Here is a 13,537-nt window from a genome sequence, read left to right on the forward strand (position 1 = left end):
TGACACAGTCATAACATGAGGAAAAACATTTCTGACTGAAGCGAGGTTTTGTAGCGCATCACGTGGGCTTGAAGAAATGAAGACGAGATCATGGGCACTTACGTCGTTTTGTCCCATTTGCTGATAATGAGGTACATTTCATAGAACTTCCCCTGGGGGATGGTGCCAGGCGGGACCAGCAAACTCACACCTATAGAGAAGGTGGCTTTTGTGTAATCCGGGACAGACTTGTTCACATAAATACATTTATATATATATTCATATGCAGGTACACTGACGATACAAACAATCGTAAAATGAACTGCCCAATCTCATGGCATACTGCTTAAAAAGATGTATAAAAAATTTCTTCATGCTCAGTATTGATTGACATTGTCAAGAGAGGTATTCATTTGACAATACGGTAAATTTACAGTAGCCTATATCTGGATGATGTTTGCAGTGGTGTAGCTGTACTGCATCGTATTTGCTTGTATTTTATTTTAGTATTAGTCACGTCGTTGAATACGGCAACCAAATGTTGCCGTACGACTTAAAGCAATTTGACGCTGCTGTAAAAAATAATGTAGAGAATTGTTGAGTAATATTTGTGGTGATGAAGTTTCTTTCATGCAATTCTTGAATTGGATCTATATAGATTCATCGGTTTGTTCATGTTATTATTTTTAAGGATTCTTTGGAAATATTATTTTTTTTAAATTTAACCATATGAGCCAAAAACTACATTATCAATTTGAAGGAATTTTGTGGAGGATTGTCACATGTGGTGAGGAACGGACCATTCAACCTTGTCGCAAAAAAACTGTGGTTGACTGTCTCCATCGCTGTTCAATTTCCAATTGAAACATTCCCCATGCTCCGGAATGCAAATGGTTGAGTCCGATCTGTCCAACATCAGTTTTCTTAAACCAAAAAGTAGCATGCTAATAAAAAAAAAAAAAAAAATGGACAAATACCGGTGAATGATTTATGTGGTTTTTAAAATGGATTCTTTTTCTGTTGCTATTTTACCCCCACTACAGAATTTAAAATGGTAGAGTGCAGTCATCTTTCATCATCCTCTGTGAGCCAGTGACGTTATAGTTCATCTAAGCATTGCACACATTTCACATTTTGAGGCCACAGAAGCACTCCAACCTACAGTGCTTCATTGACATTCTTCCAGGGACCGAATTGATCTCTGAGTGTCTCGAGATTCCTGAAAACTCCCAATTTTTGTTTTGCTGGAATGTGTATTTAGGGGTTGTGAATATGACATCTGTAGCACCCCCTGAGAAGTTAGAAAAATGTGCCTGATTTCACTGCTAAACATGACATTTGATGGACACGTCTCTCATCATAGGATGCATGCAAAAATCTCATGGACCATTTCCTGAAATTCAACAGCAAATCTGCCATTTTCCTTTGAACCAGCCATCTTTAGCACCTTCCAGCACTTGTTAAATTCCTACAAGGGAATTTGCCCAAATGAGGTCCAATGGGAACCAGATGGGCGACGCTAAATTTTTGGCTCTCTACATACTATTTTCCTTTATTTAAACCTGTAATGTCTCCGGACTGTCTCCCAATTTCACGATGAGTTGAGTACATTTTGAACAATTTTAATGCTTGCGGTGACTACCTGTGTTCGGGATGGTGAGGCGCCCCCCCAGGTGCCCCAAGGTGGCGCTGGTACTCAACCCGGGCTCCCTGGACAGCGTGTGGCTATGGAACTGTCGCTCCCTCCCGCCGGTGCCCACCGACTTCAGGCTGAGGATGTCGCCGTCTCCTGAGCACATATCAGCGGGGATCTCCAGCGACGATAGCGTGGAGGAATTATACACCTTGATTTTGAGACTGGGCAGGGGATCCAACAATGGGGATGTGGTCATGGGGATTTTGTGGTGGCTTTCGTTAACACCCTGCTGCAAGGAATAGAGCGGCCCACGGAATGCTCCCGCTGTGGCCGTCAGGTCGGGAGGAGCGGACGGATGCAGAGGGTGGAGGTTATCTGTGGACACACACACACACACACACACACACACACACACACACACACACACACACACACACACACACACACACACACAAGATCGAGAGAGGCTCTTCTCTTATCTGCAGAAATGAAACAGCCCCAGCTGAGAGTGCAAAAAGTGGTGCAAGTGAAATGGATTAATGTTGCCAATTAATATTTGATGGCCAGAACAAGAGAGGAGATACCACGACAAATGCTCTGAACTCTAAAATATGTAATGTGGTAAAGACGGGAGAACTGTCTCCGTGAGAGGAGATAATGGTGTCAGGGTATAAAAAGAATTCCTGATAAAAATAGAAAGCAGAGCTGAATAAAACGTGAGGACATGCTTCTGTGAGCAGGAGCAAAAGGAGCAAAAAATGAAACAGGAAATTACACCGTGAGTGTATGTTTGTGTGTGTCAACTTACCTTGTCTGGGAGGCTTGTAGTTGCCAGGGTGAAAGGCAGCGGCGAGGGCAGATGAAGAGTCTGTGATGTCTCCGTGCAGGTGGCTGCATCTGCGGCGGTAAGCCAGCACGCCTACGCACAGCACCAGGATCACGCACAGCAGTAGCGCCCCTACCAGACCAGCGTAAACTGCTACACCCATCTCTGGCGCCAGCGCTGAGAAAAGTTTGAGAAAAAGTTAGCACAAACAGTTGCGCATGTTAAGATAACTAAAAGGGAAAGAGGTCGATAAGTGTTAGTCATGTGAGTACAGTCAACAGTAATGCAAATGACTTAGGTCGGATTTTCACAAATTATATTTCTTTCAAATTTCAGTTTTCCTCAATGCATACTTTTACGATGATATATCCTCCCCTTACTATCTTTGTTACTTGTTACTACAAAATGCAAAGAGATTGGTTGTTGACGTAATCCCTGAACTGTTTGAGTACAAAGCCAAAGAATAGTCCTGCCTGTACTGAGGTGGTACGAATACCGGTGGGGAGAAATCCTGAATTTGAGACACAGGTAATCAGAAAAATCTTTATATGGACGCACTGCTACAGTGTGTGACTTTTACCCATGTACCATTCCACAAGGTGACTAACTATTACCAACGTTACAAGTATTTGCTGTGACGTTACTCGTACTTTTACTCAAGTACCGCTTTCAGGCACTTGATTGTCCAAGACCACTTGAACCACGGGAGACCTTTTGCGGTCGCTTGACCTCGTCCACACCAGAGTTTAAGTCTGTGTTGACTGTTGCCCAAATGCATGGCATCAATGGGGGCAAAAAGTAAAGTTTGATTCATTCAGCCTCAAGGCGCTAGTGTGAAAGTTCCCTACTTAAATCTTTTTACCAGAGAAAGAGAACCGCTCAGTAAATATGAGAAGTCCTGATTAGATTTTGATTCATTTGCTAAGAACCTGGATGAGCACTAAAAGTAGAACTATCACTAATTGAGGTAGAGCCAAGTACAGCTTTGGTTTTAACTTTCGAAATTTAAACGAGGTGGAGGATTTTCCTCCTCCATCTGCTTATTTGGAATAACATTGTAGAGCTGATCACTTCACAGATTGGAGTTAGGGAGGAAGAGACGGAGCAATCCCCGCGACCCGTACCAATTGTAGTCTACACACACGCTTGTGATTTCATGGATCTGCCATTACGCCTGTTCGGATGTTTTCAGAATTCCACCGGACTTGTGTTTAAGAGGATCATGCAGTAAAGCAACAACGACAAACAGTCGAAGACATAAAAGCAAGATGGATAAAAGATGTTGGCCTTATGTTCACCTGCTTCCCACTGGGCTCCATCTCCTTCCTACTGGCTGATTGGTGGTTGGGATTAGACGGCTCAACGCAGCCTCCTCAACCCCAACTACTAAAAGCAACAACTGGGAATAATTGCGCTTTTTATTTGCACCTTGGCTCCCCTTACAGTTGCGAATTATAACTTATTTTAAAGCCTCAGGGACAAAAATGAATTTGTTGACAATCGGCACCGGTGAACGTATTAAGGCGCTTGAGAATTTCACAGTGGATGTGTGCCGGTCTTTTTTCATTTTTCCACACTTTTTTGTGTGTAAGGTATCAATGCACGATGAGGCGTTGAAGTATCAGAAGCGTAAGAGGGGCGTAACGCCAGCAGCAATGACCAGAATGTGAATTTCAACATACAGAAGTCTTTATGTTGAAAGCAATCGTCACTGTCCCAGACCCCAACACTGATGTCACCAGACATAAATGATGTAATTATGCAAGGCCCAACATCTGCGTGCAGGTGCACTTCAGCAACGGCAAAGTCCCACTTTGGCAATTTACGTTTGAAAGGAACGGGTGAATAGATGCCCGGCGCTACGAGCACATATCTATCAACCATAACAGCAACTTGTGAAAAAGATGCATTATGTCAGTTTCAATTTCCTTGAAACTCCTCACACAAAGCACTATCCTTCAGATAAGAAGTTTTATTAATTTATGGATTACTTTTGTAGGAAACATGGTCCAATATTTTACGAGCAACGATGAGGTCACAAACTAATGTAGCCAGATGTAACAGAACATGTCGGTTATGAAATCATGCGTTTTTAACACCATATCTCAGAGTGTTCCAAACCTTGCACACCACTCTGAAAAAGTAACAACACGAAAGGTGTCCTGGCTGGTCCACCATAATCACATGGACAGAGATATTATTATCCTTATTAAAAGCTAGGATACGATTCAAATGGCTAACCTTGTTATTATTATCTTTATTATTTTTATTATTATTATTATTATTATTATTATTATTATAAATTTGGTCAAACTGTCTCGTAATGTTCCTTTACTACATTAATAGCTATGGTGGACAAAAAGGGAGAGGAGATCGATATGCTTATTATTCATTGAGAGGGCAGAGGAAGAAGCCAACAAAGAATAAGAGCAGAAGTTAAAGGAGATGCAGGAAAAATAGGGGAGGAAAGCCAGAGGCAGACTTGCTGGAAGAGGAGTGCCTCCATGCTCATGTGGCACGATGGAACCAAATCCGACAAACGTCCGCACTTATTACCAGAAACGGAACAATAGGGAATTAGGTGCATTACTAAGGCTGCACTCCCCTGAGCCCATGTCACATTGCGCTAAAGGAATTAGCATCACTTTAACTTTAAACCAAATCACAGATTAGCTGAACAAATCAACTGGGCTGTGCTTCCACCTCACAGCTCGGTAGACACCTTGTCAGTTGAACCCGATGACTTGAGGTTTATTCCATAATTTGGTTTTCGATTAATTCTCAATTGCAGCAAGATGTGAAGCTGAGAAAGGAAAGTGAGACATCCACTTTGAGGAGAATGGGAGATAAAGATTACGCTGTACACAACACAGATGTTAGGACCATACGGACGCCAGACAACACACTGAGGATGGAAGTTAAAAAAAAAAATGGTGGTGGTTGAACTTACGATGACTTGCATGTTCAATAGAAACCCTTTTATCTGTTTGAACAGAAGAAAAAACAGAAGACCAAAGAAATTTCAAATGGAATGAATGGACTACACGTACTGCAAATCAAACAGGAACAACATACACAGCAAAGTGCCACAAATGAAGATTAAAAAAAAAAATAAAAAATCAAGACTAATAGAGCTACATTCCAAAAAAATAAGTCAGTGTTTCAAATGTAAGTGACGAGCGCTATTCCAAGGCCAGTGCCATTCTTTTCCTGTTTATCGAGAACGGCAATGAAAAGTAGTTAAAAATGACAAACATTGACGGTGGCAGGAGATGGCTTCGTACGTGGTGCGTGAAGGAGAGGATTGAAATGGCGCTGGCAAGACTGCTTACAACTTTATATTCTCCCTGCAAAATGTGGTATCGCGTTCATTCCATTTTATACACACCTCACTACTGGCGGGAGCATTTTCGATATTATATTACAACACCAATATACACACATCAGTACACCCAGTACACAAAGTGATAGCCAACATTTATTTACAGAGAGTAACTCTCAACTGGGGAGGGGGGGGTACCCAATTAAGTGACCAAGAGTCTAAATCCTTGCTTGGTGGTTGCCTACCACTCCCAATCATTCAACAGTGGAAGAGGCCACCCAAAGAGTGACATTTATGACAGCTGCATTTGTTTACGCTCAAAGGAAACACAAATGAGACACCAGAGAGCCAAATAATAACATTTAAAACGAAAAAAAAATCAAATCAGTCAGTGAGCTGTCGTGTCCCAAATGACGCATTCACACAACATCTCCAGCGGAATGCTTCTCATCTTCCCTCTGTGTCAAAATAACTTGAGTGCATCTTTTCCTGACGACCTCCGGAGACTTGTGTTGCGTTAGCCCACAAAGTCTATTTGTTTAATCTGCTGCGCCACACATGACGGTTTGTGTCAGCAATCACGTGTATTTCTCAGAGTGAAAGTGAAGCTCCGTCGTTCCTCGGAGGATGCGTCCGATCCCCCCCAGTTGCATTTAAGGAGGTTTGTCCGAACGCTCGGGCGTGTTGCTTTTGTGTCTTTTCGCGTATGTCTCTGAAGTGTGTGCGGCCTCTGTGGATGTGCGCTTTTGACTCTAATGCGCTGTCATCTGAATCTCTCCCTGCTCATCACGGGGCGCACACTCGGTGTCAGGTTGTGTCTGACTCATACTCATATGCTTTACACTGCGCTAATTTTTCGACTCTGATGTGCCATATTTATTTCTCTCACCGTCTCTCACTCTCCGTCTGTGCTTTTTGGATGTGGCTCGTCCGCTTTCTCACTTTTGCGAACTAACATGTTCCGTCTTGTAACATCTGTCTAGGCTGTGTCTCTATTTCCTCGCATCGCTCTCTGCAGGATTCGTGTTCTTCCAAGATACTGCGAGAGGTTTCACACCTTGAGGAATACATTTCTGTACAAAATCACTTGGACATGCACTGCATTCTACAAAATGGTCTAACTGTGCAAAGAAATCACTTTCTGAAAGGAGTTCTATTACGATTTGAATGACCACCTGGGGCAAGAAATATAATTGAAGAGGATTTGTCCTGATGGCTGCCTTAGAACATCTATATTCTCTCAGTAAGAAGCTATTGAGACCTTCTCACAGATTTAGCGGGTATTCATGGTCCAGTGGAAGACTAAAGGTTGAAAGATGACTTCAACTTTTACACAATCCATCCAGGTTACTTACTGCGTGCACAGAGACCCTCAGTACAGTTTTTGCTCTCCATCATGCTCCCGCTGCAGTGCTTGCCTCCATTCCTGGGTGGAGGCGCTTGGCATTCGCGGCTTCTCCAGTGGGTGCACTCTGTGCCACAGGCAGACCACTTGGCCCATTCTGTCCAGCCTCCATCCACTGGAATGACAAAAGTTACGGTGCGTAAGAAAATTAAGCGGAGCAGCACACCATCATGGTAGTGATGAATTAAGCATGACTTCAGTACATTACATAGTAATATATCATAAGGGAAAGTGGATCATTTAGCAATTGAAGTAACACAGTGATCCTGATGTGATTGGGTGAGTTATGAATCCGAACCGGACTTTTAAGTTTGAATTTATTAAAAAAAAAAAAAAATGTTCTTCACACTAATAGGTTTTATGCGAACCCACTAGGAGCATGGCATTCTGATTATTACTGCATTTGTGGAATATGAATGAAGCAACAAAAGCCACCCATTTGTATCCAGCGCAAGGGGTGGACATTTTACAATACAATACAATAAGTCTTTATTTTATAGCGCTTTCACATGCTGCTTGCTGTCGCCTGAAAACAACATCACGGCTGCTCAGGGTTCAGGTAATGACTAATTACGTCTCAGCTTGCAAACATCACATGACCAAACTCATTAAACAGTCCAAACTACTGTATGGCCATTGTGAGGTTGAAACATGAAGAAGCACATTCTCGCTCGCTCTCTCGTTCGTTCCCGCACTCGGAAACAGAATCGTGTGCTGAACTCAGAAAATGGAGCACTCAATGTAACCGAACGTGACGTTCGCCACGACCACTCAGCGGCAACACAACAATAAAACACACATAACCCAGTTCGTTGCAATGTACGACATTACATACATCTAATACATTCCTCCTAATCTTCATTACAGTACCTCGTTTTGATTGGGTAGATCAATTTGATCATTTAAGTTATACGGACTAATGAAGAAAAGCAAAATGTTTAAATAAAGGTTAATTAAAAAACATAAAGCTTGAGAACAGTGAAATATGTTTACCAGTATTTTGTTTTTGAATTGATGGATGATTTACAGCATTCATAGTGCAACTATGCATAGTGTATAGTTTTTGGTTCCATTTATAAATGCACTAAACATTTACATCTAGAAATCTTAAGTCCACAGTATCGCCTTCAATCTAACTTGCGCCACCATTTATAAACATGTCAGGAATCCTCATACAAGCTGCAAAGTTTAATTAAATCTGAATGTACATCTAAGTTGTCTTCATTTTTAATTTGCACATACTCTATAGAATTCAAGCTGTAAGCTAATAAAGGTTCTATAAGAGCAGCTGTTTACTGATGCGATCTGCTGCGATTTACGTACGATCATAGTCGACTAACGGTGACTACTATTCGTGACTCGTCGACGAGCAAAATCATCCTAATTTGTGGCAGCCCTATTTGAGAAGTTGCAGGACTACTGGGCACTAGAAATAAGACGGTCATGCTAACCTGGACACAGTGTGGTGCAGGTCACTCTCTGGAAGGGCGGGCCTTCACAGAAGGCTCCTCCATTGAGGGGAGCGGGGTTGGTGCAGCTACGTGTTCGTCGCTGCCAGCCCCGCCCACACTTTGTGTTACACTCGGACCATTCGGTCCATAAGGACCATCCGCCGCTCACTGACATACAGACAAACAACAAAAAGGTGGCCTAAGCATTCTTTCAGCTGACAACATGAAACATGAAAACGTAATCAATGTGCATGTAACAGTTCCATCCTAACATACACTTATTTAATCCAGAACAGGAGCTGCATCGAAACAATACAGCACATCAATAATAACGCTAAGTTGCGAAACATTTGAATACTTTGTTTTTTTCTGTCATATCGAAACGTGTGTAAACAATGAAGACGAGGGAAACTGTACGTTACCGAAAACAATGAGCGTTGCTGTGCTGCTACGTCTTTTGGCCACCACGTTGCGAGCCAAGCAAGTGTAGTTGGCCGTGTCTGACAGTCGGGCCTGCTTGATTATTAGATTGTGATCGATGGTGATCAGAAAGTTGGAGTCCTGCGAAGGGTCAATGACGTCTTCGTTCTTCAGCCAGTCCACCTTGAAGGAGCAGAACCTCATTATTCCAACCTTACACATTCATGGAAAAGATGTTTTGTTGGAAACCATCTGGCACGTTCGAATTATTTCAAAAAGCCAAAACTGCTATTTTGCCTCCCATAAAGACGTCATCCTTGATTCAGAATTACACGTGTGAAGCCATCACTAATTAGTCTAGGATCTTGGACATCCTTCAAAATCAATAATCAATAACCTTAGTCTGAAGAAGTTATGTTGAAATGGATGGAAAGAGCTCTTTGGACACCAGCTCTTGCTCGGACATAGATAATAAGTAAATATATTGAAGCACCGCCCTGTGTAAGGTTTATACCACTGATGCCCTAAATTTACAGAAATGGCAATGAACTAAATCTATTTTTGTTCATTTGTTTGTTTGTTTCTGTCATATTTCCAACCTGTAAGTAGAAGTTTTTGAACCGAAATGATAACTGTGAAAAAATACTGAAGCACATTACCGGTAATTATTTCTTACATCACATAAAAGTTGTTTCTTACATTTGTGAACAGAAAAAATGTATATATATATTTTAGTAATGAATATCATTCTGTCTTCTCAGTTAAGCCCAATAAGACTGTTCACATTTGGGTACAAATGGCTTAATTCGGTATGAAATTCTTCATTCCTGCTCCATGTGGTAAACTACCGTGAGATCGCTGAACTTGTTGAATGTTAATTGAATGTTTTCCACACAACTATCTGACCAATGTTCCGGGCACACAAAACCTCTGTGGGGAGGGACGACTTTCAGTCGAATATACGTATGCGCAATGATACATACATAGACAGCCGTGATGTAAGAGAGTTGTACCTCAGCAGTGGGCATGCCTTCTGGTGGGCGACATTGCAAAAGGACTTCTTGCTCAAGTCGCACCTCTCGCCCCAGTGGCTCTTGCTCAAAGTTTTTCCTCAAGTCTACAGGGGCAGAAACGCAGATCTGCAGTTGGCGAAAGTTGCTTTGTGGCCCCCGAATGACGTTCAGTTTATCACTGATGTGTACAGCATGTATATCAAGTTTCAATCTGTCAGTTTTTTTTTCTCCATTTGTACCTTCACAACAGGACTGTCAATCACAAGACAACTCACACAGTCATGCTGAATGACAGCATGTCAGTTTGCACGTACACTTGACAGATGACAGGAAAAAAGCCATGATTAAAAAAGGTTGCCCAAAACTGACATGCAATGCGGACGTAGGCGCGATTGCTCTTGGTGGTGCCGGCTGAGCTCCAGGCTACACATTGACACCAGTAGTCCTCCAACCCGAACAGCTCCTCAACTTGGGTCCTCGAGACCGAGATGTCCACCTCCCTCACCACAAGCCCTGCGGGGAGACGGCGATATAGAGCGATAATGCACATCCACAACGAGTTGGCTGCAGGCCAAATGCAGTTTTCGAGCACATAAAACCTCGAAAGAGCTAATGGGACATGTCGTTGGAAATGCTGTTTGTAATGGAGTATGCTGTTTGGGTCTGTAAAATACAAGGTGACATTGCTGTGTGTCTGTAGTTCTGTTCACTGGTTATCTTTGATCTTCACCTGTGACCTGGTCCAAGCTCTCTCTTGTGACATGGTCATTTTGATTGACCCACTCCCCGTTGCACTTAAAGTAGATCTGTGTGGCAGGTGACGCCCGGCAACGGAGCTGAACGGGCCGGTTCTTCACAATAAAAGCATCCTCCGGTTCAAGCAGGAATTCCGGGAGAGGTTCTGCTGGTGCTGATGGATACGAGTCCGGGAGAACCTCGGCATCACTGTAGTCGCTGCTTTCTGAAAACATGTACATACACAGGGGTAGTTGAAATGATTGTTGTTCTTCAGCAATTGCGTGGAAGAGCTGTTCTGTGGTTCGACCTGCCAGAAAGCTGGTCAACAAAAGCCTTCCAGACAGACCACAGCAGTGCACGTTTCTAAATAGGAGTGGAGCGGATGACCTTCATTGGACAGGCAGCTAAGATCCTGACATTATCCCGTGACATGCTCAATACGACACATACCCACTGACATTTCGCAAAGAGTTTTTTTTTTCTCGTAGGAATGACACCATCTTCCATCCTTTTTGTTGTTTTTCAATTTTTTTTTGTCTGTCAAGTCAGTGCAACTTCCACTGTAAGTTCAGGATGACCATAAAAGAGGCACTGTCCAAATGAATCAGGCTGATGGTGGGGATATGAATACAGTAGTGGATGGAGCAATTTTACATTGAAATATTCTGAAAAGTCTGTTGTTATCCTTTCTTGTATTATTGCTTTGTGAGCAGTGTGCCACTTGTATTATTTGTTTTAAGTAACCGTTGTCTCTCTGGTATGGTATGATGTAACTATTTATGTAGCTGATGCAGCTAATCGCCATTCCACCAAAGAACCCTGCAGGGGAAATGCAACCCTGATTAGCATTTACTGACCGGTACCACAGTAAACCAAGATGAAATTTACAGTTTGGTGGTAAACTAGAAGGGAGAAATAATGTTGCACTTGGTAGAGTTACCTTTTTGTCTTCCAATAGGAGACCTGATGGCAGACTACAGCAGCTGAGCAGTAATGCGTTTTAGCAGAAGACATTTGTTTGTTTTTTTTTACACAACTCCAGTGGTACATTTTACAAATTCCATCATTCTGTTTAATTTATCATACCATCAAGCTTTTCACATTCAAACATGGCAATACCACAATGCCACAGCTCTCCAACCTCAATTTTACATCACCGTTCAAAAAAATAATTTGAAAAAATGTTTGGAGGTGGATATTTGGAGACTTTCAACGAGGACACTCTGAGCAGGTACATTTTCACGGTGTTATAAATGTATCAAGTTCGACAAGATCAGTTATTCCACAAGCTTAGAACAAGAGAATCTACTTAGAGAGTTACAATCTTCTATTTTAGGAACACCAGCAGTTCTCTACTACCCTCTAGCCCACTTCTCCTCCCCTGATAGACTTTTTGCTCAGACATTAGTGCAAAGCAAAAGTGGAACACAGAACGCAATGGCAAGCAGGAGTGAAAATTTGGGAGGCTCTCAAGCCAAGATCAGTCGGATTCTAATGAATGGTGGTGGAATACTTGAAGTACTCTCTCTAAACCCCAAAGTCACCCATCAGTCATCCTTACAGAGCATCTCAAGTTCTCCAAAGAATTTCTTCACACAGATTCTGTATGACTAAATGTCTTCACTAACCTGTAAGTGCAAACTGGAACCCACAGGTATTATTCAAGTACGTGACTGAAGCCTTCATGCCATAACTGTGCGGGCAATATCAGGCAATAAAGGTCACTAGCCCATTATACGGCAAATCACTTTTGGTAAAAAAAAAAAGAACTGGCACCATAAGTGACACATAGAGTAGTCATTATCCTCCCCGACATCCAAACATGTCCAACAAAAACCATGTCTGGGTCTTCAAACCTCTCAGCACACAACATGTGCCTTGCGGTGACCATAAGGCAATAAAAAATGTCAAAAGCAATGAGTGTGCCAGTGATGCATGAGAGAAAGAAATTATGTATGGCTCGAGGAAGGCAAAAAATAAAGACCAAATAACATACTGCAGTTGAGTGATTAGTGTGCCGGTCCCTCTGTTGAGTGCGCCTGAGGTGATACATTTTGTCATTTCAGGAGTTGAACAAGTCTGAACATATGTGAGGTCAGCTTTCATCCTAACGTCATTCGACGTAGTTCGTAGTTCGCTATTTCGATCAAGTTCCACGATCAAGTTTCAGTTCTGTCGATGAAATTATTCAGAGTTGAAGTTTTGTGCAAAATCAGAATACATTCTAAATGGTGATCCCGTCATGAGTCCACATCACGTGACCAGGAAGTCCAAGTGTCCTCCATTTAAGCTTAAGACAACTTTAGCGCATTTGAGATCTCAGTGAGACAACAGCTCCACAAGTAATGCCGTGCGGAACCTTGTTAGAAGTTCCATGCAAAACTGTAAGTGGGTACGCTTGCAGGTGCACACAAGCGTGAACAAAACGCTAACACATCTGAACATGGACCACAATTGTCACGGTGCTTCTCTCACGCCCTCTCTCTGTTTGTTCTTTCCCTCTGTCCTCTTGCTCGAATCTCGCCTCCAGCCTTTCAGACTTTGAATTCTCTGTCAATAACCAATTGTGTTGCTCCTCCCCACCCTTCACCCACGCTCTTTCTCTTTGCCCAGCATTGATTGTTCGGTGTTCAAACATCAACTGGGGAAAAAAAAAAAAAAAAAAATAGCCTGTCACTCTTGTTAATGAAATTAGCTTTAAAATGGCATGACTTTTATCTTCCTACCACTCATAGTTAAGGAGATAT

General features: G+C 42.3%; 1 protein-coding gene across 1 annotated transcript in view; it reads right to left on the bottom strand.

Annotated features, from left to right (window-relative positions):
• Positions 1-98: 98 nt before the first annotated feature.
• The window catches only part of LOC109516129 (netrin receptor UNC5B-like), a 44,269-nt gene continuing 30,830 nt past the window's right edge, over positions 99-13,537 (bottom strand). The window contains exons 2-11 of the mRNA XM_019870359.1: positions 10,783-11,013; positions 10,422-10,565; positions 10,053-10,156; positions 9,042-9,222; positions 8,620-8,787; positions 7,119-7,283; positions 5,392-5,424; positions 2,424-2,618; positions 1,622-1,990; positions 99-190 (exon numbers count right to left, since the gene is read on the bottom strand). Of these exons, the coding sequence (XP_019725918.1) occupies positions 99-190; positions 1,622-1,990; positions 2,424-2,618; positions 5,392-5,424; positions 7,119-7,283; positions 8,620-8,787; positions 9,042-9,222; positions 10,053-10,156; positions 10,422-10,565; positions 10,783-11,013 (1,682 nt within the window). The remainder of the gene's footprint in view (positions 191-1,621; positions 1,991-2,423; positions 2,619-5,391; positions 5,425-7,118; positions 7,284-8,619; positions 8,788-9,041; positions 9,223-10,052; positions 10,157-10,421; positions 10,566-10,782; positions 11,014-13,537) is intronic.

This window comes from Hippocampus comes, unplaced genomic scaffold (assembly GCF_001891065.2).
Source record: "Hippocampus comes isolate QL1 unplaced genomic scaffold, H_comes_QL1_v1.1 scaffold76, whole genome shotgun sequence".
NCBI classification, from domain to species: domain Eukaryota; kingdom Metazoa; phylum Chordata; class Actinopteri; order Syngnathiformes; family Syngnathidae; genus Hippocampus; species Hippocampus comes.